Source organism: Argiope bruennichi, chromosome 11, assembly GCF_947563725.1.
Source record: "Argiope bruennichi chromosome 11, qqArgBrue1.1, whole genome shotgun sequence".
In the NCBI taxonomy this organism is placed as follows: Eukaryota; Metazoa; Arthropoda; class Arachnida; order Araneae; family Araneidae; genus Argiope; species Argiope bruennichi.
In genome coordinates this window covers 41,330,814-41,355,456 of record NC_079161.1, presented here as the reverse complement: position 1 = coordinate 41,355,456, position 24,643 = coordinate 41,330,814, and the positions used below count along the sequence as shown (strand labels likewise).

General features: G+C 34.5%; 3 protein-coding genes across 4 annotated transcripts; all 3 read right to left on the bottom strand.

Annotated features, from left to right (window-relative positions):
• Positions 1-6,213: 6,213 nt before the first annotated feature.
• On the bottom strand, positions 6,214-14,481 carry LOC129957507 (uncharacterized). 2 transcript variants are annotated; one of them, XM_056069839.1, is made up of 3 exons: positions 14,414-14,481; positions 11,424-11,686; positions 6,214-6,493 (listed from the first exon to the last, which is right to left on the bottom strand). In XM_056069839.1, exons 2-3 carry the CDS (start codon positions 11,671-11,673, stop codon positions 6,309-6,311), a joined length of 435 nt encoding a protein of 144 aa, XP_055925814.1. In that variant the 5' UTR covers positions 11,674-11,686; positions 14,414-14,481; the 3' UTR covers positions 6,214-6,308. The 2 variants fall into 2 exon arrangements, with proteins under 2 accessions (XP_055925814.1, XP_055925813.1); XM_056069838.1 differs by lacking the exon at positions 14,414-14,481 and adding an exon at positions 14,369-14,386.
• A 3,151-nt stretch (positions 14,482-17,632) lies between these two features.
• Positions 17,633-20,696, bottom strand: LOC129957334 (uncharacterized). The gene is made up of 2 exons (XM_056069605.1): positions 20,123-20,696; positions 17,633-18,451 (listed from the first exon to the last, which is right to left on the bottom strand). Exons 1-2 carry the CDS (start codon positions 20,553-20,555, stop codon positions 18,111-18,113), a joined length of 774 nt encoding a protein of 257 aa, XP_055925580.1. The 5' UTR covers positions 20,556-20,696; the 3' UTR covers positions 17,633-18,110.
• Positions 20,578-24,315, bottom strand: LOC129956536 (YLP motif-containing protein 1-like). The gene is made up of 4 exons (XM_056068460.1): positions 24,253-24,315; positions 22,193-22,851; positions 20,769-22,153; positions 20,578-20,661 (listed from the first exon to the last, which is right to left on the bottom strand). The coding sequence occupies exons 2-4, from the start codon at positions 22,800-22,802 to the stop codon at positions 20,578-20,580; spliced, it is 2,079 nt and encodes a 692-aa protein (XP_055924435.1). The 5' UTR covers positions 22,803-22,851; positions 24,253-24,315.
• Between the last annotated feature and the right edge of the window lie 328 nt (positions 24,316-24,643).

The window sequence follows — 24,643 nt, the reverse complement described above, 5'->3', positions numbered from 1 at the left end:
TATCTTTAGAATAGCATGAAGAATTACGAACCATAGTCCCAAACGATACCCAAAGAAGTAATTCGTGTTTTATCTGGAGAAATTTCAATGGCATATTGTAGTTTGTCTCTTTATGTTGTTGCTTAAATCACATACATTTTCTGTATAGAATCATTGACAATGGGAAGAACGAAAAAGTGTTGCAATATCACGAAGTTTTTATATTTTCGACCATAATGTGTGTGTGTGTGTGAGAGAGAGAGAGAGCACGAATACTGTACTCTGAAGTTTTTAGGGTAATGCATTATGAGCACTGTGTGCTCCGTAGTGTAAAGAAATAAAATTATTATTAATATTATTTTTAATGCCGCTGTTTCTGACCGATTGAAATCAAAATTTGACTCAAAATACAATTTGAGTAAAATACAATTTGACAAAAATACAAATGATATTTTATTTATCCAGCCTGTTGTTGCGTTTTTTTAATTGCGAAGTTAATAGGCATATGTGAGTGAACAGGCTATAGACTATTAATACTTAGAATGGATTTGATTTGAAATTCGATAGAAATTCACACATTAGATGTTAAAACGGCTTAAAAATTTCATATACCAAAATTGATACGTTTTTCTTTAATCTGGTTTATATGTACTCGAAAGGGCAGAGCGGTAGATGAACAACCTATAAGCAAATATTGCCAAAAATGTAAGAGATTTACATTTTAGAGACAAACTGATTTATTACAACACATTTAAATGTAGACTAATTTTAACGAATAAATTAATAATTATGATAAACACACCAAATTGCATGCGTTAATTTATATTTATAATCCATTTAGATGAGTTTTTGAGTTACTATTTTATATGCTTGCGTAAGAATAGACAGACACATGGACAATCCCTAAACGAATTGGATTTATAATTTGACACAAATCCAAATTGCAACTGCTTAATCTGGGTACCAATTTTTATTCAGTCAGTTGTTTTCGTTTCGTTGCAACTGTGCTTCTTTGTACTTAGGAAAGCATATAGGTAGACTTCCTTTAATGTTGTTCAAAATTTGATAAGAATCTACAATCTTGGTGTGAAAATAACATACCAAATTTCATCAGTTTAGCTCAAAGCGATTTTTAGTTATCGCATTCACAGCAAGAAAGAGAGGTCATTCCAAATATATATATATTTTTGGACTTGGCGAAATTCATCAAAATCCAGATTAAAAAAAAATTTAGTATTGTAATACTTTATATATACAGTAAACGAGACAGTAAAAATGCTGTGAGGTTGGATAAAATTTTGCATTTGCATGTTATTTTATTGCCAGAGTTGTAAATCTCTGTGGAATCAGTCAATGTGTCGGCTATTTGCTGTTGGGCCCTTCATTGGTAGATGTAAACAGCAACTCAATATGATAGACTATTGTTTGTCAGACTGTAACCAGTGCCAAATTTTGCGCCCAGTTAGTAAAAGATGGAGTTGTCTTTATGTTCTTGTGAGATGAATTCAATAACCCAAACCTACTGCAAGACAGATAATAAAATTTGGTATATGGTCTTGGCACCAAGCTTTCTAGATCTGTATCAAATTTTGGATTCATTTTTCTGAGGAAGAGGTTCAGAATTCTCTATTTGAGAGATGGCGTCCTCTAGAGAATCTCATCTGCTAGATTAAATCAATATATCTATGCATTTCTGATCCAGTATTGAAAAAATGGGATGGTTTCCTATTCTAGTTGAATATTCAAGTTGCTTTGAAGTCATTTGTATATATATAATACAATAATCTAATTCAGAAGAATACATTAGTTTCCCCTATTATGTTTTGTGAAAATAGCTGTATATTACATATATTTTTACTTCCTCGTATACGTAAAATAGAGAAAGTATAGTAATCGTTAAAAAAAAATCGAACTCGAGATTTTGACGTTCTTCCACAGTTTTAACAAACATATGAAAGTGTCGAATATAAGGGACATTTCCCTAACGAAGCATTTCTGCAATGTTCATGAGCACATACCCTGTGCCCCTCTTTGCAAAAAATAGAAGATTCTACCCAAGAAAAATCGGGAAACAGTTTTCTTGGCTAGTTATCGATTTATTCACATCGAGTCACTCCTTACATTTATGCAATTTTCGATAGCAATTCCATATCACGGTTACGAATGTTTCTTAAAGACAATACAAATTATTTTCTTCATAAACTACTAATTTTACAAGAAACTCGCTGAGTTTTCCGCGTGATCGTTAAAATAAATTTGTTCTGCTTTCCCTCGCGAGCTACCGATCGCTCACACTCCATGTGAACGTCTCCTTTCCTTGACTGTCAAGCGAAACCAGAAATCTTTTCTGAATAACTTTCAAGACAACGAGTATGTGCTGCCATCTGGGGTTAGGAAGGGTAACTTATCTGGACAGAAAGTGTCTTAAAAATAAATGGGCAACAAACTAAACCAAGTCTCTCAAATTTAATATTCTAATTCCTAGTTTCTAATTTTGAGAAAAAGATATAAAACAAGTGTATTTCAATATATTCATTATGGTTATATTGATGTATGTTTCTTTATATATTATTAACTAAACTGCATGAAGTTTTATAATATTGTCCATCCTTATAAAATTCTAGTAGCCAATGTCTGGAACGCAATAGTTCCTTGATAAATATTTGTAATATGTTTGTTGAAAGGACAGATGAAGATTTAATTAAAACCAAAACAATGCATGTTTTATATAAATTTTATTATATACAAATACATCTCAGTTTTATTTAAATACAATACAGAAAGTAAGACAAAAACGGGTAAATAGCTTTTAGAAACACTTTTAACGCTCCATTCAGAATCTGGATTCTTTCAAAAATGTATTTTAAGATTGTTTTTATTTCCACAACAGTTCTATAAGTTTTAAAATATAAAAATGCCATTACTATTGGTGAGGTGATTTATCGAAATTATAGCTTTTGTTCCTTATGCCGATACTTTATTCATCCGTATTCATCAAAGGCCTCTGAAGATGGTTACAAGAGAGTACCTGGCATAAAATTTAAGTTCATTCAAGAAAGAATTCATTTTTTCTAGGATGCTTTCGTTAAAGCAGTCAGCGAAATGGGGGAGAATTTTTTCGAACGATTGAAGATACGCATCTATTAGTGGAATCATATGTATATCATCCCACTAACTGCTCAAATCAATGTTTCATATGGTATAAAATCATAATCATAACTGCTCAAATAATAATGTTTTTAATGTTTATTTATGATCGTTGAGGTTCATATTAAAATCGGAATATTTTCGCAAATCATCTGTTTTTCCTCCTTATGTTCCCCAGAGGTGTTTGTACCACCAGAATATGAATGATGTTGCTTATTTTAGCTCATTTCCTGCCATTGTAGTATTGTAAATACGTTCCTTGTTATGCGATTTTATATACGTCGTCCTATTTCAGTTTTGTTGATGCTTCATCGCATCTTTTTACATTATAAGGTGTATTAAGGCATGTCAAACTGAAATTACAAGGGCATTTGTCTTAGAGATAAGCAAGATTTACTAGCAGGATCAGCATGTTCGTTGTGGATTGGCCGGGTTTCTTTTTCTTGGATATATACAAGTATACATACTATTTTAATATAACTTCTATATAACGAATATTTTATGTCAATTCTAAAAGTGCAAGACTTTTCGAATGATTAACTTGCAAAATCGCTGCCATTTTTTTTAATAAAATTCAATGAATATTTCTTTCCCTGCTGAATGATGATCTCTGTAAATAAATTGATTAGTAGTTGTGAAATCTTTGCGGCTCATTGATTCTATTAGAGTGCTGGTAAATGAGTAAAAATTGATCCAAAGTTATAGATATACTAGTAAGCTGATTGATTGTTTGAGGTTTTATGACGCAAGAGCCATGATTTTGACCATGCTGAGCCAAACAATGGGTAAAATTATATCATTTAAAAAGGTAATCGAATGGAATATGAAAAGCTAAAAAAGTAAACAAGATTTAAATCAACGGATAAAACTTTATGGACTTTAAAAAAGCAAAAATTTGGACATGAGGTGTCTTATCAAGCAGGGAAGACTAGTAAACTGAAGAGAAACTTAGAAATTTAGGTATAATCTTTATGTTAATGAAATATCACCCTTACAATGAACGCGAAGGGTTAAAAGGAATGATGCGTCCCTAAGAGAAATTTTTAAACATAATCAAAAATGCAGATGTAGCCATATTCCTCTATCCTCTAAATATAAAACGATAAAATATGCCATTGCATTTTTTTTTATTATTTTAATCCTTTTTAAATTGCCTTTAAAATTGCACCAGGGATCTAATAGGTATGCACACCAAGCGATTCTAAAATTTGAAGCATAGTTACCTCCATTAGCGTACAAATATGCGTACAAAGTTTTGCATGGTGGTTTAATTAGAATGATCCTATTCAGGCCCCCTCTGCCTATCAGATTTTGATGAAACTTGGTATATACGTTATATGAACCATGGGGGATAGATTTCTCCAATAGAAAAAATAGCTCAAATTTTGACCACCAACGGGAATTGTGGCGCCTAAAGAATGACAAAATCTCAAAATCATTAAAATTTACTCAGTTACAGAATATGCTGAAAGTGTACTCCATTGATATATATCAATTACGTTTTGCTTGCGCATTATAATGTGTTCAATGGTAGCGCGAAGGAACTTTACGAATTTCAGCAACAAGAGATGTAATGCTGGCTTTCAACTCTGGTAAACTCCTAATTCCTCCTCCATAAACACTGTCTTATTAATCCCCACAAATCGAAATCGTAGGGATTTAATTTGGCTGACGAGGTAGCCTGGCATCTGAAAAAGCTCAGTATATTACTCAATTCTCGCCAAAGTTAGCAGGAAGCTGTTCTTTGACATGGCGTCCAGTGTGGGGTATTGCTCCATCTTAATGAAGATACTGGTCTGCAAACATGGCCGTTCCTGTAAAGCAGGAATGCGCTGCTGTCAAAGAAATTCACTATACCATGCACTCATGACAGCACATTTTAAGATAATCAGGAATGAGATTTTTCCCGGAGAAAAATAGTCAAAGGATAAAAATCAGCAGTAAGTCAATACCATGCAATCACGTAATCAGAATGCAATAGTTGTTGGTGCAAGACATTAGGAAGTAAAGCGCCCCATATGCCGCAATTTTGATTATTCGCAGCTCCATCTACAAAAAAAAGTGCGCCTCATCTAGCCATAGAATTTGCCAAACGTTCTCTACTTCTCGCCAAAAATCGGCAAGCAAATTCATAGCATTATTAAGGCAGTATTTGCACCCCAAGGATCTTGTATGGATACCAGTTTAAAATGGATCGCAGAATTTTTCGTACTGTCAACCACGCAATCGCAACTTGCGTGACACCGATCGTGCACTTGCTGAAAAATAGTTGGAACTGGAGGCTGTTTTATTCACTGTGCGACTTCGAGAGCTTCATTCGCAACTGGTTTCCGTTCTCATCTCGGCAGTATACCCAAATTTCCAGTCTTTTCCAATTTTATAATCCTCAAGCCATTCTTTGACATCGGCCCTTTCCGCAATTCTTTTAAACGACAGTATTCGCTAAGGATGATGGGGAAGATTTGTGAAGCCTTGAAAGATATTTGTGGGGAAATTCAGAGGAGGCTGGGATGACGGATTTATGCAATTATTCTGGCACTGCTTGTATTTTTTTTTATGTAGGATTACAACTATTAAAAACTATGTTACTGCTCATATTTTTGATTTACCTTCTAATAATGCTTTATGTGTTTATCATTTTAGATCCGCTTTATATTTTCATCTTTATTTGTACCATTCACCTATTTTTCACTTTATGCAACAATTTTTTATAACTAAAGCTTCTTTCGATGGACTTTGCAATTGTAATCATTGATGAAATCAAAGAGATGCTTCCTTTTATTTCATTATTTGTTACCAGCAAACGATGCGTGCAATTCAATCGCACGTTCAATACGTCGAGCATTGCTCTGATCCCGATGGATTGAACATGCACCAGTTCCACGTACACCGAAAATATCAAGTGAAATGATAAATATGATCTTTCAATCTTTAATCTAGGATTTCTTTTACCTGCGGCTGTTCAAATTGTGATGTCTATAGCCCCATATATAGCTGCCAACGTCTATAACTTAAGTGAACATCAATTTAAATTAGGTAAATAAGAATATAAATTATAGTCAAAAAGTTACACAAGATACTCGATGATAAAATTAGAAACGCTTTATTAAATATCCTTTAAAATTAAAAGAAATTAAGACTATTGGAAGTGTCACAAATGAAGGCAATTCAGACAGAAAGAGCTAAAATCGTCGTCGTCTAGGCCTTGTCTGAATCATGGCCATCCATATGAGAAACAAAGTTAACACCACACCGGTTCCAATCCCCAATACGAATGCATTTCTCCATTCTTCAGTATTTCGTCTAATTGTTCCATCTCCCTCACGGTAAGGTCTTCCTTCGTGAAACCGTTCTTCCGGGTGAATATCTGAAAAAGAGGATTTCAATTAGAATTTTCCACTCTGAAAATCAAAAAGCAAAAATAAAGTACCCGATTTTTGTTAAGATTTGAAAAAATGCATGCATTGTCTATACAAAATTATTAAGTATCGATTTTCAGCGAGATTAGAGCAAAACATCGAAAAGGATGTATTGTTGCATTATCTCAAGGTAATACTCTACTGCCCTACTAGCGCATCTACGACTGTGCTTACTGAGCAGAGAATAGCTCTAAAAACCGAAGACTAAAATATAGCGCAAAGTTCAAGAGGAAATAAGCAGGCATTTTCTTGCATCCATTTCCAGAACACATAATTTTTAAACTGAATTGAAAACACGTTCAAACAGTTACGTTACAGTTAATAAAAGTAATACTAAATAAAAGATAGACATGACATGTATATCGAAAAACACTTTAACCCATTCACTGCAATTTGCGAGATATCTCGAAAGTAATTGCTGTAACATTAAGCGTCTAAATTTCTTTGGAAGTAAATCGGTGATAGACAGAAGTTAACCTCTTCAATCCTTAAAACGATTCAAGATAAGTTAATTTCTATAGCGAGTGACACGGAATGACAGTCCTTTTTGGACGGACCTCGTACTTTTTAATCATGGTTCGATGACACGATTCAAATTCTGCCCTCTTCCAATTCCGCACCATACCAGGACATTTTACCTCGATGGAGTTGGTATTCAAAAGATTCGATTGCATAGCAATTCTTAGTTGGAATTTGGCTTCGAACTTAGAACCTTTGGACCACGAGGTCGCGGGGCTGTAGTCACAAGAAGAAATCGTGATTTTCCGATCAGACATTCAGGAAGCAAAACAAATCTTGGCTTTTCTTGCACCGTCTTGGCATCATACGAGATTTTAAACCGAATTTGAATGGCACCTATATGAAATTTGAACATGTAAAGGATAAAACTATACATTAAAATATGCACATAGAATCGTCCGATTTAGAAAACTTCAGAAATTGGTAAGCTCGCGATATTGATTAATTTTCAGTTTTATAAACGGCCAATTTTTCTAGATAGTCTGTATAATCCTCCATTCGATTTTGTGAAATTTTCTGGGTTCCGACACATCGATTTCGTACGGTTATACAAATTCGATTTGAAATTTTAACAGCCCCTGTCTTGCTTTAAACTAAATTGATCAAATTTCAATGAGAATTGGAAGACTCATCTTCCAAGATTATAATTCAAGTAGTTTTTTTTAGTGCAAACTGAATTAGTCTTTTCCAGAAATCTCCAGCAGTAATTTCAGTCTAAGTATTACAAAATGATTCATAAAGTATACAGTTTCAATACACTATAAAGGGTACGGCAAAAAAACTGACAAAGTTATTGCATCAAAGAGTAGAAATTAATTTCTTTTTAATTTTTATTAATTTTTTTTCGTTTGTCACTTTAATTATAACGTTTTATAATGTATCTTTTAGTTACGTACTTTTTTTTTTTTTTTTGCTTTTTTTACAATATCAAGCAAAAGATGCGCTATTTTAGAGTTTAAGCAAGGAAAACGACAGTATGAAGTCGTTCGTGTGCTTAATGTGCCCCGGCAAACTGTGTGATGTAGTCTGCCAATTCAAAGAAATGGCAATGATGGTTCGAGTCCAGAAAGTGAAAGAAAACGTATGGTGAACACTTTCAGTAGCCGCAAGGTTGTCAAAAAGCGATTTCAATGAAATTCGAGGGTTTCCATGAGAAAGATCGCTCGTGTACTGGGAATCAGTAACCGATCAGTACAACAAATGACAAAAACGGATCTTAGACTGAAGCCTAACAAATTCAACTTTCACTGAAGAAAACAAATTCTCGTGGCTTAAAAGACGCTAAAAACTTTTGAAAAGGGTCGCAAGTTAGCGCTGAAATAGATTCATTTCCACTAATGAGAAGTTCTTTACCGTCCAAAAGCTCCCAACTCCTAGAACTATAGGATCTAGTCTATAGAAGTTCCAAGCACTTCAGCAGTTGTTAAACATCGCGAAAATCCAAAGTCGGTCATGGTCTGGCACAGAATTTGCGCAAGCAGCAAAACACATCCGGTTTTTGTGGGCGAAGGCGTTAAAATAAATCAAAAAGTGTACCAGAGGAACATTCTAGAAGCTACTGTATTTCCGTGGTCCAAAGTGTACTTCGGCAATGTAAAGTGAAAATGTCAACAAGACTCCGCACCAGCTCATAAGGCTAAAAAGAGAAGAGTGGTGCAAAGCGAATTTTCCCGACGTTATATCATCTGGAGAGTGGGCACAATACTCGCCGAATCTCAACCCACGATAATTGTTCTATTTTTGATCAAGTTGTATTAAAAATTGTTTGTCCGAGTTTTTCTGTCGCACCCTGTAAATCAAGAACAAAGCGATATATATGTCACTTGTAATAGAATTGTATGGGGTGATTTTAAGATTAATTAGAGAGTCGCAGATGTTCCATTTGCTACCCCGTAGAAGGGGTCACACTTTTTCTGGACACTGTACAGCACCAATTTACCTTAGGGGAATCTCGCATGTGTTGCCCTATGAATTTGATTCTCTTTTCCCAAAAAGAAACATTGTGCTTTTGCATCTTCCCACTGACGTGAAATGCCGATTCATCAACGAAAACGAAGTGACTTGTAAAATCATTTTCAAAATTAAGCTGCATGACGGCACAAAATTAAGGCGCCTTTGTTTGTCAAAGTCATTCAGATTTTGCAACACCTGCACTTCTTATGGAATCATTTTCAGATTTTTTTTCCCCAAAATTCTTCAGATGGTGGGCTGAGAAATCTGCACTTCGACTCACCCTCTGCGTCTTCCCCAGGCTTCTTTGAATGACTTCCTGCGATACAGTCAGTCGGCCAGGACTTATACCTTTGCACAAACAGCCCTTGGTTTTAAATTTTCCATGCCATTGATAGATAGAATCTTCTAATCGGAACTTCTTTCGGAATTGCTATCAAACACACAATTGCACAACAGTTTTGCTGAACTGGAGAACACAAAAAGCCTATGCGACTTCTGTTAAGGGCGAAACTATAAGACTACATCTACCTTACGACTCGCTAGGACGTTTCGTGTCTTTGTTACTGTTTTATAGCATCTGGAAAGTTTATTTCTTTGTGAATCGCCCTCTATAATTGTAATGAATTTCCGAAAAGAGTCCGGAATAATGATAACAAAAGTTGTACACATAAACTTCACTTATTCTTGGCGTCTATTCTGCAGATACGACACATCTTCCAGGTTGATTCGGTATCCTGATTATCGAAGATTTGGTAGGGAGAATGGACATTGTTTATAAACGCACTACTGGAGAGAATATTTATGGATATTGTGAAAGATTAAGTATAAAATATTAATATACTTTTCGCATTTAATATATGTATCTTATACTACTAAATCCGTGTATTGTTTTAGATTAATCAAACTCCAAAAAACTACGTGGTTTGCGAAGCCATCTTAAAACATTGCATCACCACTTTGCCTTGGCTCAAAGTGTTTACGATAGAATCGAGAATAAATTGAATCGATTCACTAAATGGCAAAAATGGGGAATACACAAATGATACCGAATAAAGGCAGATAATATTCGAGTGAAGCAACCATTGAGGAATGGTTTTATAAGTTATGATTTCATTAAAACACCTGTAAATCATTTGAATGCAGAAGCTTTTTTTACAATTAGTTAATCTAGTTTTAACTGCCTCTCAAATTATCTTAATGCTTATGACTATAATTTTAAAAAAGACGAAAATATAGTCGACATTTACGATCCCTCTTATGTTTAAACAATTCTTATTGGAAAAAATTGCTTGTTTTAATACATTTTGCTGGAAGTCATTTCGATTGCCCCATGGATCACACAAATTGCTCACTTCAAAAATGGACCAAATGTTATCAAAATGATTGTAAATCCATCCGAATTTCAGTAGTCGGTTTTCGAATATTAACTACAGAATTCGGATAAAATGTTCCAAGTATAATTTCTCTCAAATGTAATAATTTGCTACCAAAATGAATAAAGTTTAAAAGATTGAAAAATTTGATGCTTCATTTTGCTATCAATAATTGAATCATCGACAGCTCGCAAAGAAAAACTTATCTAATGTGTCCCTAATTTTAACCCTTTGAACTCGGGAAAGTAATTAGATCATGATTATTAATAGAATATAAAGACTCATTTCATTGTCAAGAGGTATAATTTTTTTTTAAATCTCCCGTCTTTTTCTTAGAACACTTTGTAGAGCTAATTATATTATATATAATTATATAAACTTTTTTGGTCAAGTTTCAATTGGCGACAATGAGTCGCCTCTCCAGTGCAAAGGGTTAAATTACCATTCCTATGCAATTCTGTTGTTAAGATCCGTTTGCTTCTATACACCTCCGCATATTTAACTAGAAATAGACATTTCAATTGAAATATTAGCTGTTGCATCACTTTTAGACCGATGGTTGACTGGATGCATTGGCGCAATGCCATTTTCGGTCAAACTACGCCAACCATGTTTACTTTTAGACCGAGTACTTTAGATATGGGCAATTCTTTTCAACACTTGCATTTTGAAAATTGTGTTTAAGTTGTGCAATATCTGTGTTTTTTCAAGGGCGTATAGTATCAATTTCTATTTCTAAAGTCTTCGAGAAAGAATGACTTCTAGAGCCAAAGAAAGCTATTCCATCTTTTAGTTATTTCCATAATTTTATCTTTTATAGATTCAAATATATTGTATATTCATATATTTATTCGATTCTAGAATGAAGTTATTTAAAAACCTAACTGAAATCTAACTATGAAATGGATCAATTTCTCATACGATTGATTCTGACGGAACTGATTGAAATATTTCTATAGTAAGTCGAAATTTGCTTGGACCAATTTCGTTGCAAGTTTCTTGAGCAACACGCAAAATCGATTCTACAACTTACTGGCTAGTCGTATTTCAGCCGGATGGAGAGGTACACGCCGGTCAGGAAAATGTTGAACAGGTATAGGCCGGTCAGGAGGATGTTCAACAGCTATAGGTATATCATATACTATCGCTTCAGGGGCATCTTCAGCTGGTGGAAGCCTTTCTTGCAATGGAGTCTCTTCTTCCAAGATTTCTTGGTCTTCGGCAAATCCTTGCTCCCCAACTTCTGGTGGCCGCTTTCCTTCTGGTTCAAGTCGTCTCCTCATGTCTTCCGTTTTGCTAAAGGAGAAATTGGCTGTAAATGGTTTGTACTGAACACAGCGAAATCGCAATTCAATCCAATGAATTCAAGGCATAGTTACATAATGAGCAGGTCATTTAACTGCCTAATCTTAAACATTTTACGTGCAGTCATACTTCAAAGAAGGAATAAAGATAAGCCATGAGCAGGAAGTCATTGCCCAATACATACTCGCAACGATATAAGCATGCGTGTCCCTATAATTTCGTCACTAGTCAAGAATCTTGGTTCTTTTCCGATACCGAGGATTTGTTGATGTATGCTGTTAAAGCAGTCAACAAATTTCCTGTGTAAAGAAGCTCTTTTATACCATGATGTCAAATCAATTTCCACCATCCCTTTTGAGATGATTAAGGAGTTTCAGAATTAAAATTCTATAATACATTTGGAATAAACATCAATTAACTGGTAAGTACCTTTACCATGACTTCTAATAAGTAATGATGAATATTCGTTTTAGTCTATCACCCATTATATTTATTACGGCTGATAGACTACCAATACCTTACTAACTATACTTAATACCTTGACTACCAATTATACTAATTATACTTCAATGCCTTAGCTAACGAGTTAAATTAATACATAATGGAAACCTCTGAACCATGATGGAACATTTGATTTTACAAATATGTCCGATTATATCTATCAATATACCGTGTTCATAGTGAGTGAATTAGAAATACTAATAAACTGTTAAACAGGTACTTTCCGTCCTTATCACGTCAGCCTGATCAGCTTTCAATTGTTAGTTTTATTAACATGACACGAGACTTTTTATGGCTTGTTAGACTTTAAATGTCACCAGCGTCAGGCGTTTTGGATTAATCCTGAATCGGGAACCCCTATTTCGTTATATTGACTTTTAGCACTTCATTGCACCACTGCAGTGATAATGGGTTGAATGCACATTCTAGGCTGAAAATTTATGCAATTTTAAATTCAAATGCTATAAACACACCAATATCGATTAGTATTACAAATTAATTGTTCTAAATTAATCGTTTCTTTCATGGAATTTAATTGGAGGATATTATCTGCATCGAGTTAAATTTTGGATGACAGATTCTTTAGTTCGGGAACAGCAAAATATATTATATCAAATTTAAGTAGAAATTATGCAATAGATTTTAATTTTAGGTTTTTTTTAATGTAATTCTACCAAAAATTAGAATTTAAGAAAGCAGCATCCGAAAGTGTAAAGTTGTATTAAGACGCGTCTAACTGCAAATATAATAATCAGTACAACTTCCCAAGAACTATACATGGAAACAAAATTGAAGTGTTTTATAAAAAGGTACCTACTCAAATATTGATAATGTTAAATAAAAATCACACACACACCATTTTGAAGCAAACCGAAAGATTCTCTAACTGAATTCGCAATTTTGAATCATGATCAGGTGTTGAGTATTAAATGCGAAACTTCAACCTCCTCCAAATGTATCACATCACACTAGTGGAAAGGCACATAACATTCGGCATCAGATTTAATATACCTCAAGTACTCCACCCATCTCCAGCCTGAAATCTTTTAGCTCACATGCAGAGAGTATGTCAGCAAGCACCGAATCAAAAGAGACCAATATATTTCTCTAATCTGTAATTAAAATTTCGAGGTGGAACTTCTCGAGAAAAAAAAAAAGCTTTGGAAACGGCCAAAAAAGGGTTCCCAAGTTTTTTCTGCAAAAGGAAAAAAAAGTTTATCAGTTGAAAAATGACATCTCTTAATCAACGGAGAACAAGCGTTTCGAAATAACACGACGTCGTTTATGGGAGTTTTAAATATCAAATTCAAAAGCAGGGAGATACAGGAGGTGTTTCTTACGAATACGAGACAAATCTTCGGGAAATTTGACTGAAGTACTGTTGTGGTTTAATACAGTTTTAAAGTTACTATGCAGAATCGTGCTATGGGACATTCCGATCCCTTTTAAATGGCAATTTTAAAGCGCCTGCAATTACCTTAATTTTGTTACGACTATACATCCCCAAATGGGGGACTATAAAATCAAATCAAATTAACCAGAGGATAGATTTGTCTATCAAAAGTTAGTGTTTGATAATTTATTCCCAATTCAGCGGATTCTAATGAAAAATGGTTGCTAGGACTTTAATCGATATTTAGCGATACTCCACACAAGAGAGATTAATAAGATATTAAAAATATAAATACGTATAATGAATACAAAAAACTGCTCTTAAAATTTGCTATTGTCTATTATACGAGTTGGTTCATTATTATCTAAAGATTAAAAATTTTTACATCGTACTTTTTCTCCTCAATCGTGATTACAGGTGTAATAAATGTCAATTTTTTTTTTAATATATGGATAAGCAGTATTTTACTCAAAAGTAGAATATCGTAAAAACGAAAAATAATAATTTGTTGGGTTATTTCGGTCTATATAATTAAATTACTAGAAAGAAAACATTTGAATTTAAAAAGAAAACGCATAAATTTATCATATCCTTAATTTAAAAATACTTTTTTTCTCCCCATCCGCAATTATTAGCAAATTTAAAAACAATAACCCAGTATTATAATAAAATTCTAATCAAGGAAGTCCCAGAAAACTTATCCGGTGCATCATAATCAAGATAGTCACAGCAAAAAAACTAAACAACATCATTACTTAAGTTCATAAATGCAATCGTACCAAAATTAAAATCATAATTAGTTTTCAAACTGACGTTATACTCACAACTTAAAAATTACAAGTGGAACACAAAAATTAAAAACAAGTATATAACTTTTTGTGCAGAATCTCTTTCTTTTTCTCTATTGCATAAATATATATGTATGTTGGAGCATGCGCTTCGAGGAACCAGCAATTTCATTTCTCTCTTCACTTCCGAAGGAACTATTCGCATGATCAGAAATTAAAATCATTACAAATATGCATTATAATTTTGTTGAAAAGATGCGATTTCTTTACTTTCTTGAGACTATTTTAGGACATGCCTCGTAATTTCAAATCATAATCAGAGGACGAGGATGACATATGAAGAGGAACTTCCTTTCTTGGATTTTCGCATCCGATGCAGTGAAAGGACTTCAGGAGTTTGGAATATATTATATATATTCCAAACTCCTGAAGTCCTTTCGCTGTATCGGATGCATTTTAGTACCAGTTGATATATCTTTAGAACAGAATGAAAAATGTTAACCGTAATCCCAAATGATACCCAAAGAAATGAATCGAGTTTTAATAGGGAAAAATGCAATGCCATATTGCAATTTGTTTCTTCATGGTCTTGTTGATTTATATCGCAGCATAGTCTTGACCGAACTCGTTGACCATAGTAGCCTTGACCGAAGAATCGTTGATCATGGGAAGAACAGGAAGAAAGTATTGTAACCGTCAGAATATTAAATCTCGAATTTCACACGACGGCTCTGAATTTTAAATTTATAAATTTTCATGAATTATTTGTATTTTCTTGGAGAATATGAAATCTCGGGAAATATCATAAACCTCAGATCACAGATTTTTTAAAAAAATTTTTTTAGAATTATGCAAACGAACACTTTATACTGACTGTGTTGTATAGAGAATGAAATTGGGGACGCGTTTTGAATGCCTTTTTACAAATAATTAAAACCAAAATTTGACACAAAACTACACTTTTTGTAAATAGATCATATATCAAGTTTTATTTATCTAAGTTTTTACATTTTTTTTTTTTTTTAGTTATTCCTTTTACATGCACAAATGTACAGACCGACAACTGATCAAACCTTTGCCAAATGTATTTCAAAATTTGATAGGGGTTTGAATATTAGATACTAAATCCCAATTTCATATTACAACGCACTTAAATGTGCACTAATTTTTTTAAACAGATTTATATTTAAAGCCGAATTTTGTGTATTAACTAATCAATAATAAAAAATAACACATCATGTGTTCCTCTACGCTTCAGATGTATATCAAATTTCATGCATCAAAGTTGATGCATTTTTGAGTTGTCACATTTAAATTCATGTTAAATTACAGATCAATAGACTATCATATATATGACGGCTTTGATTCCAAATTTGGTATGAACCTATATTTTAGAAGCTAAACCTTTGTTCTACCTTTCTGTTTATCTCCCTGTTTACGTTTTATAGTTATCGCGTTACTTGTACCTAGAGCGCGGGACAGATAGATTTCTTAGAAAATTTTATATAAATTTACAAATTTTGTTTAAAGTCCATATACCAAAGTTTATCTTTCTAGTTCAAAGCATTTTTTTAGTTATTGCACTTATAAACAGATAGAGAATTATAAAAATCTAGTCGCCCCCCTACCCCACCCCACGGATTCAGGGAAGTTCTAAAACATAAAGTATCGTCAAATTCGAGTTCAAAATTTTTGAACATTGTGTATTTTTTTTTATGCTTCGTAAAGGAGAAAGTAAAAATGCAATAAAAGTTGGATAAAATTTGGCATTTCATTTTGTCACCAGAATTAGAAATCTTGGCAAAATTTTGAACAGTACCAGCCAACGTGTTGATCGTTCTGTCTATTCAAGCGCAGGTAAAAAGTTTCCTTTGATAATTAAATCCATATCCCAATTTGCATCGCAAACTATTTGTATATATAATGCAATAATTTACTTCAGAAAGATACAGCCATCGAGTTTTCTTCTCTGTATTGTTTCGCGGAAATAGCTGTATATTAAAGTATCTTTCTTTGGGGCTTGTTTCAAAAATCACGGCACCGTTCAATTCTAGAATCAATCTACTTAACTCTGATGTTGAAGCTTTGAGTGATAGATTCCCAATCAAGTCGCAGTAATTTGGGTCTTGGCATCTGACCAGGGTTCAAGATTATGGTTTTGTACTCATACTGTTTCAAATAAAAATGAATTGAAAGAAATAGTAGAGTTTTACTCTGCAATAAGTCCTTTATTTTTCTGAAAGCTACATGCTACAAGACGTAATATATCTGAGTTTTGAATGCAAGGCCACATTGAGCATAATGCGCTCCTTTCGACGTACTGAATACACCGTCTGTGTCGGGATTAGTTTCTCTTCTTAACCCCAGATGGCAGCGCATTACCATTGTCTTGAAAATTATGTAAGAAAGATTTCCTGTTTGTTTGGCAATCAAGAAAAGTAGCCGCTCACGTGGAGTGTGAGCGATCAGTAACTCGCGAGGAAAAGCAAAGCAATTTTATTTTAACGCTCACGCGGAAACCCAGCGAGTTTCTCGTGGAATTAGTAGTTTATGAAGAAAAATTTTTTTTTGTCTTGAAAAAATATTTGTAACCGCGATTTGGTATTGCTTATCGGAAATTGTATAAAAATTAGGAGTGGCTCGATGGGAATAAATGAATGACTAGTCAAGAAAACGCAGGAGAAACTGCTCGTTTTTGGACACAGGAACACGGTGTATGTGCTCACGAACAATGCAGAAGTACTTCGTAAGGGAAAATGTCCACCACATTCGAAAGTCTGTAATATGAGGGTTTTTTTAAAGCCTCTGATGGACCTTAAAAAAAAGGGCAAATTGAGAATATGAATTTATTCCTAAAATATATGTACAAGCATGGTTGTTTTCTGACTTAATCATATAAAGCTTATGGAATTTAAATCTGGTTTCTCAAATTTTACCTAGTCTTTTTCTTAACTTGGGGGCAAGGTCAAATCGGCGAATAAAATTCAACAGAAGTACATTTCAGCATCTATTCTACAATAACGCATATTTTTATAACTATTATGAACTCTACATATTCACTAAGTTATATGAAAATGTAGTACTTTGTCTAATATAATGGCAAATAATAAAACCGAATCCAGTTCATGGCATTTAATAGTTCCCGGGTGCTCAATGTGAACAAGTAGCGAGCCTATTTGTTAAAATAGTTAGAAATTTAAATAAAACCAAAACAATACAGATTTATGTAAAATTTTATTACATACAAAAACATTTTGGTTCAATAAATTAAAATACAACACAGAAATTAAATTAAGAAAAAGTGTAAATAGCTTTTAGAAACATTTTTCAACAATCTTTATAACATTCAGAATCTTGATTCTTAGGAAAATATACATCGTCAAGAATCGCGTTTAAATCTAATATTTCACCATATATTTTTAGCTACACTGCGGAGTGGTTATCTTGATGTTCAGAACAGGTCAGGAGGAGGGGAGGAAATGAAGGATGACAAATAATGAACTAAAAAGCTTATATCTTCAAGAACATTCGAAAGTGAATATTGATAATGTAAGAATTAGGGTGGAACACAAGTATATAGACGAAATTTATAATAATTAATATCGAGTTAACTTTTCGAGTATTTGCAGTCAAATTTAAAGCTATATTGTCATGTTAAAATCTTCATCACCTTGTAAAAACCTTGTTGCATCTTCTTATTGATTAAAACCTTCATGTTACCGTATTGATAGACCTAAATGTCCATATCAGTCATGTTCAATGTCAAGTCATTCATTGAGGTAGTCGCATCAAAATCTGAACTAGTTGCATTGAAAATGGTAGTAGTCATCGGAGTAGTCACATTGAAGATCACTGGAATAATGGTAGTGTGTGTTCGAAGACCTCTCCAGTCATATACGTAAGAAAGAACATTCAATACATTGCCCGTGATGATGAAAAGCAGGATCCCACCGAAAAGCCACATGATAAATTCTTGCATTTCTTTTGGATAATTTTCATCTTTTTTTCTTTCTACCTCTTCCATATCTATTTCTCCATCTCGACATCTTCCGTTACGATTAAACGGACGATCTCCTGCAAAAGAAGTGGATTATTAATTCTTAAACTGTCATTCCAAGAGACAGCATAGCATTTTTTGTTTGTCCCGATATTTGAAACTGATTTTAATAGTAGATTTTCTATGTTCACAATCTATATACAGTATACTCATCTGATCTAATGTGGTGGAAGGGTGGACCGGAGTTCTGTGAACTCATTTCTTTGCCCACCAAACCAGAAGACAGTTTTTATACCAAAACGCACTGTTATAATAAGTATCTTCTCACTTCTTATTGAGTACTAAACCCTCCATTTATCTCAATGTGAACGCAGCCGCGGCCCAATGAGTCATAGAAGTAGTTGCATTCTGCATACATATAATCATGTTCTTTTGATATTAAGGATTCTTCATAAATTATTGCATTTAGAATTTTATATTTGCATGCATTTCATTAGGCTATGTTTCATGAAAAAAAAATATTTCTATCATCCCTTAAATCGTAAATTGTCTTATCGCTTCATTTAGATCGATGATGACGCTGAACTGTTTTGCTTTAAAAAAAAAACGTACTTATGGAGTATGAAACAACTCCATCTATAATTGACTTTAAAACATTTCAAACGTTAAAAAGAATGCCAGACGGAAAGCAGGTAGTAGTAAAATAGTTTATGTAATCAAGCGTAAGTACACTACCAGTATAAACGATAGTTTTCCTACAATCGCATATCCAACCGGTGTCTTTTGATCTCCGAAGCCCATTCTCCGACAGTGCCATGAAACCGTCTCGATCTAGCGACAACAACAGTTTTGGCATGTATTTTTATGTTCTTGCATACAAAAAAAGTTATAGGTTCGTAAATTTTAAGAGAACATAGCTATAAAATAAATTTTAGTGTACAAAAATAATTTATTATAATGAAATTATTATTCTAAATTTAATTTTTTTTTATCTTTAACATTTAAAGCGAGATAAAGAAATTAAAATTTTTTTTCCCTTTCTTACCATTTCAAACCCCTTGAGCTTAGTTGGCCCATTTACACAATACCTTTCATTTGAGTAGATAATTTATATCATCTACTCATACAACAATACCTACTATCTACCTCACACAATATTATCTACTGCCACAATAATACCTTTTTTTCATAGAATATCCAAGAAAATTGAATATCTTAGCTTTGAACAACTATGTGAAAAATTTGGAGGAATTTAATGTCTACTTCATGCCATAAATTTCATTTATGTTTCTTAGAGCTTATCGAATTCACGCAACACCGATCCATAGACCAAAAGGCTTGTCTATGGATCTGTTGACTGATTTTATCAAAAACAGATACAAAACTATAAAAAAAAATAACTCAGAACTATCTTGTGATGGAACCAACAAAAAATTTCATATGTAGTGTTGATTCGGATATGTATTTTTGGCGCAAGAGCCATATTTGACCATGCTGCGCCAAAAATAGTTTTATACCTAATCTGTTCCCATATACAAAGAGAAATGAACAAAATTCCTTTCGACTTGATGTACAATTTTAATCATAAGACAACGAGCCTTATTTTAATTCATGTAGCTCCATCCATTTTTGACTTATTGTGAAAACAAAGATAGTTCCGAATTTTTTTTTATTCAAGGAGAATCTAAATCATTAAAACGAATTGAATTTTTGTATGATTATTATACTTAATATTTTATAAAATTTACCTCCGTCGTTTGGAACTCCTGCACACGGTGCATCTTCTTCAGCATCGTCTAACTCTATATCAATTACTTCATCTTGATTTGGCCGTTGTGCCGCAGGAGGGATAAGAGGTTCACATACCTGACTTAACATATCCCCATCAGATTCAGTTTCCAGATCCTCGTCAGCTTCAGTATCCAGATCCCCGGCAGCTTCAGTTTCCAACTCTCTAACAGACTCCATTTCTGAATCTCTAACAGGTTCTGCTTCCAGATCATCGGCTTTCATTTCCCCAAAGTTCAGATCCTTCAAAAGTTCTCTAGGATCAGGAAAATTTGGTTCTCCAGGATCGATATTCTCTTCTTCATTTTCATATTCAAGAAGTTTCTGAAGTTCTGCAGGATCTAAAGATGCATCTGGCTCTCCCGGATCAAAAAGCTCTGCTTGATGCTGCATTCTTACACTTTTTCTTGTTTTTTTAGGCCGCACAGCAAGCGCCTCGGCTGGTTCCCGTCCCCGCACCGATACAAACTCTGATGGCTCTTGTAGATCTACCCTTTTTCTTTTCTGCACTTGGGAATACTTCTCAGTTTCTTCTGACAACAGGGATCGCACATCCGGAGTCGACAACAGGGATCGCACATCCGGAGTCGACAACAGGGATCGCACATCCGGAGTCGACAACAGGGATCGCACATCCGGAGTCGACAACAGGGATCGCACATCCGGAGTCGACAACAGGGATCGCACATCCGGAGTCGACAACAGGGATCGCACATCCGGAGTCGACAACAGGGATCGCACATCCGGAGTCGACAACAGGGATCGCACATCCGGAGTCGACAACAGGGATCGCACATCCGGAGTCGACAACAGGGATCGCACATCCGGGGTCGGCAACAGGGATCGCACATCCGGGGTCGGCAACAGGGATCGCACATCCGGGGTCGGCAACAGGGATCGCACATCCGGGGTCGGCAACAGGGATCGCACATCCGGGGTCGGCAACAGGGATCGCACATCCGGGGTCGGCAACAGGGATCGCACATCCGGGGTCGGCAACAGGGATCGCACATCCGGGGTCGGCAAAAGGGATCGCACATCCGGGGTCGGCAAAAGGGATCGCACATCCGGGGTCGGCAAAAGGGATCGCACATCCGGGGTCGGCAAAAGGGATCGCACATCCGGGGTCGGCAAAAGGGATCGCACATCCGAGGTTGGCAAAAGGGATCGAACATCAAGAACTGATAAAAAGAATCCCTCCGAAAACGATAAAAGGGATTGCCTATGCAAGGCCAATAACTGTAACGGAGCCTCCAAAGCTAGCAACGATAGCGGAACCTCCAGAGCTAGCAACGGTGGTGGAGCTTCCAGAGCTAGCAACGGTGGTGGAGCTTCCAGTGCTAACAATGGTGGTGGAGCTTCCAGTGCTAACAATGGTGGTGGAGCTTCCAGTGCTAACAATGGTGGTGGAGCTTCCAGTGCTAACAATGGTGGTGGAGCTTCCAGTGCTAACAATGGTGGTGGAGCTTCCAGTGCTAACAATGGTGGTGGAGCTTCCATAGGCGAAAAATGGGTCAATGTTCCAAATTGCACTCTAAATATTAGTCTCAAAATGTATTCTAACAATACTGTCTGATTTCTCTGATAAGCGTTTAACTCTTGTCTTGCAATGTCAATCACATCAATAGGCATGATATTTGCAATTCTAATTTCTGCTTGTTCGTAGTTTAAAGATAAAATTTCCCTTCTAGCTTCTTCCCATGATGGTCGAAGAAATTCAAACGCCATAGGCACAACATTATGTTGCGAATTTTGCTGTAGAATTTCCCTTCTGGCTTCTTCCCATGATGCTCGAAGAAGTTCAAATGCCATAGGTACAATATGTTGCGAAATTTGCTGTAAAATTTCTCTATTGGCTTCTTCCCTTGATGATCGATAAAGCTCAGAAGCCATAAGCATAATGCTATGATGCGGCATTTGGTGTAAAATTTCTCTTCTCGAATCCTGAAAAACATGAGAAGCTCTTTCTTGTTCTACTTCAGCTTCTGGACCTCTTTCCTCCTCTCGTTTTCCTACTTCAGGCTCTGGACCTCTTTTCTCCTCTCGTTTTCCTACTTCAGGCTCTGGATGTCTTTGCAAAGCCTGGGGATCTCTTTCCTCTTGTTGTTCTACCTCAGACTCTGAATATGCTTGCAAAATCCGTGGGGCTCCTTGCTCTTGTTCTCCAACCTCAGGCTCTGGATAGCCTTGCAAAGCAAGGACTCCCTCTTCTACTTCAAGTTCTGGACCTATTTGCAAAGCCTGGTTAAATAATTCCTCTTGTTCTCCTGCTTCAGTCTCAGGACCTCCTTGCAAAACCTGGAGAACTTCTTCCCCTTGTGGTTCTACCTCAGGTTCTGGATCCCCTTGAAAATCCTGAGAAATTCCTTCCTCATGTTCTGCCTCCTCCTCTGGACCTTCTTGCATAGCTTGGGGAATTCCCTCTGGTTGTTCTGCTACCTCAGGCTCTGGATCTATCTGCAAAGCTTGAAGTGGTTCGTTTTCTTGCTGCTGTTGTGGATCAAATTGTTGAGGTACATCGATTTGCTCTGGATTTATTGGTGGCACTTGAAGTGCGTCGTTTTCTTGTAATTCTTGTTCTAGAATGTTTTGCAGAGATACTTCCCCTTCTTCCTTCTTAACCTCCGTCTGTCCTCCCATTTTACAAGTCTTTTACAGCTACCTCTTATTCTAGTGGGGGCAACTCCGCCTGTAAATATAAGTTTTATTTTGTTATACTGATTAGTAGATAGTATAATATTAAACATGAATATCAATTTCATATTTAAAAAATAGCATAAAACTTTTTTGTTAAAGTCTCGCAACAAACGAAATCTTATTTTCAAATTATTGAAATATTGTAAACATTTGGTTTATTGTTTTATTACTGTAAATGCTAGTTTATAATTTGTTAAAAAAAAGCTTAAAAGATTTTATTGCATTTAAATTCTTTATATGCAAGTTCAGATTTTAACAAAAATATGATATCAATATGCATAATTTTTAGGCTTTTTTCTAAAATATGAAATATATTTAATAATTCTACATTGATTGGGACATTTTTTTAATTGTTATGACATATTAACGGTTTGTAGGCTGATTTTTGGCAGAATAATTAAGATTATTCTACTAAGTGGGCCTACTAAGATTCAATGGATGTTACTCAAAAATTATAAGTTATTAATGGATATATAAAGCGTTTTTCATTGAATTAACTTAAAGTTTATTTCTTAAAGGTCTATTTTGTTTGCACTAAAATAATTTAAAGAATCTTAATCAGTTAACTGAGGAATTTTCCATCAAGTCCCTTAAATTTAACTTTTAAAAGTCAAGCGATAACTCAAATACAAGTAGAACGTAATACAAAGTGCTGCACTGTAAACTTTGCAAACAATCATAATAAAGAGAATAAGATTTCATTTTTATTAGATGAAAAATACATCGACAGAGTCAGAATTAAAATTTGGATTGATGTGTATACTCGTCGAATGCAAGTAATTGGATAAATATAAAATAAATAGGAGGCTTAGTTAAAGAAATTTGTCAAAGTACAATGGAATTAAATTGATCTGTTATCCTTTATACTAATGAACTCTTACGCTTCATCTCAAAGTGTTAGACACCAGAGCCAGCAGCAAATTATTCCATTTTTCATTTTAAAGCTTTTAAAAATAGATTTATCGTGTTATAAAGCCGATGTTTCTCCCTGTATATTTCTAATAATACACATTCTATTTTTAATCAGTTAATTTCGTGGCTAAACTTTGTGTAGCATCAATCTGTTAATCATATTTACTCTAAGAATATGCTACAAGAATTAAATTTCTATGCCAAAGATCTAATAAAAGCTTCACTTTGTAAGATAATGTACTTAAACATGAATAGGATTTTTCTTATGCTCTATCAAGCAGAAAGTAAGTCCATTGGAATTTTTTATATAATTCATTATGACTTATAAAAAGAATGAAACTAGAAAAGTAATAGCGAAATAATGTTAAAATACAATGCACTAAAATGAGTCTACATCTCTGTGTCACTATGTCAGCATCTAGTTCGAAAGGCCAATGATCAAAAGAAAAACAATTTGAGAAACTGAAAAGTAAAAACTTACAGTTGTAAGCAGTGTACGTCAAAGGCAAGTTATTCGTGCTAAAAATTGTTAAGAAACTATCGCTCCTTCACGAGAGACTTTATATTAACTAACTGGCGCATGCGCAGGAGAATGAAAACATACAATAATTGCCAATAAAGAATTTTATTTATAAAAAAATTCTAAAATAATTTTTAACCCTTTCTTTCGAAAGTAGATATTTCATTACAATCTCTAGACCCCAGCATTATTCTGAAAGTTGCACCATTTCAATAAATAAAAATACACTTCAGTAGGAAATAAGGTTCAACTAAAAAAAAGCAAGGCAAAATTTGATTAACCAGAAACGAACCCTTGTAAGTTTGCTTGACCTTAATGATATAAACATCTGAAAACAACACACCGACTACTT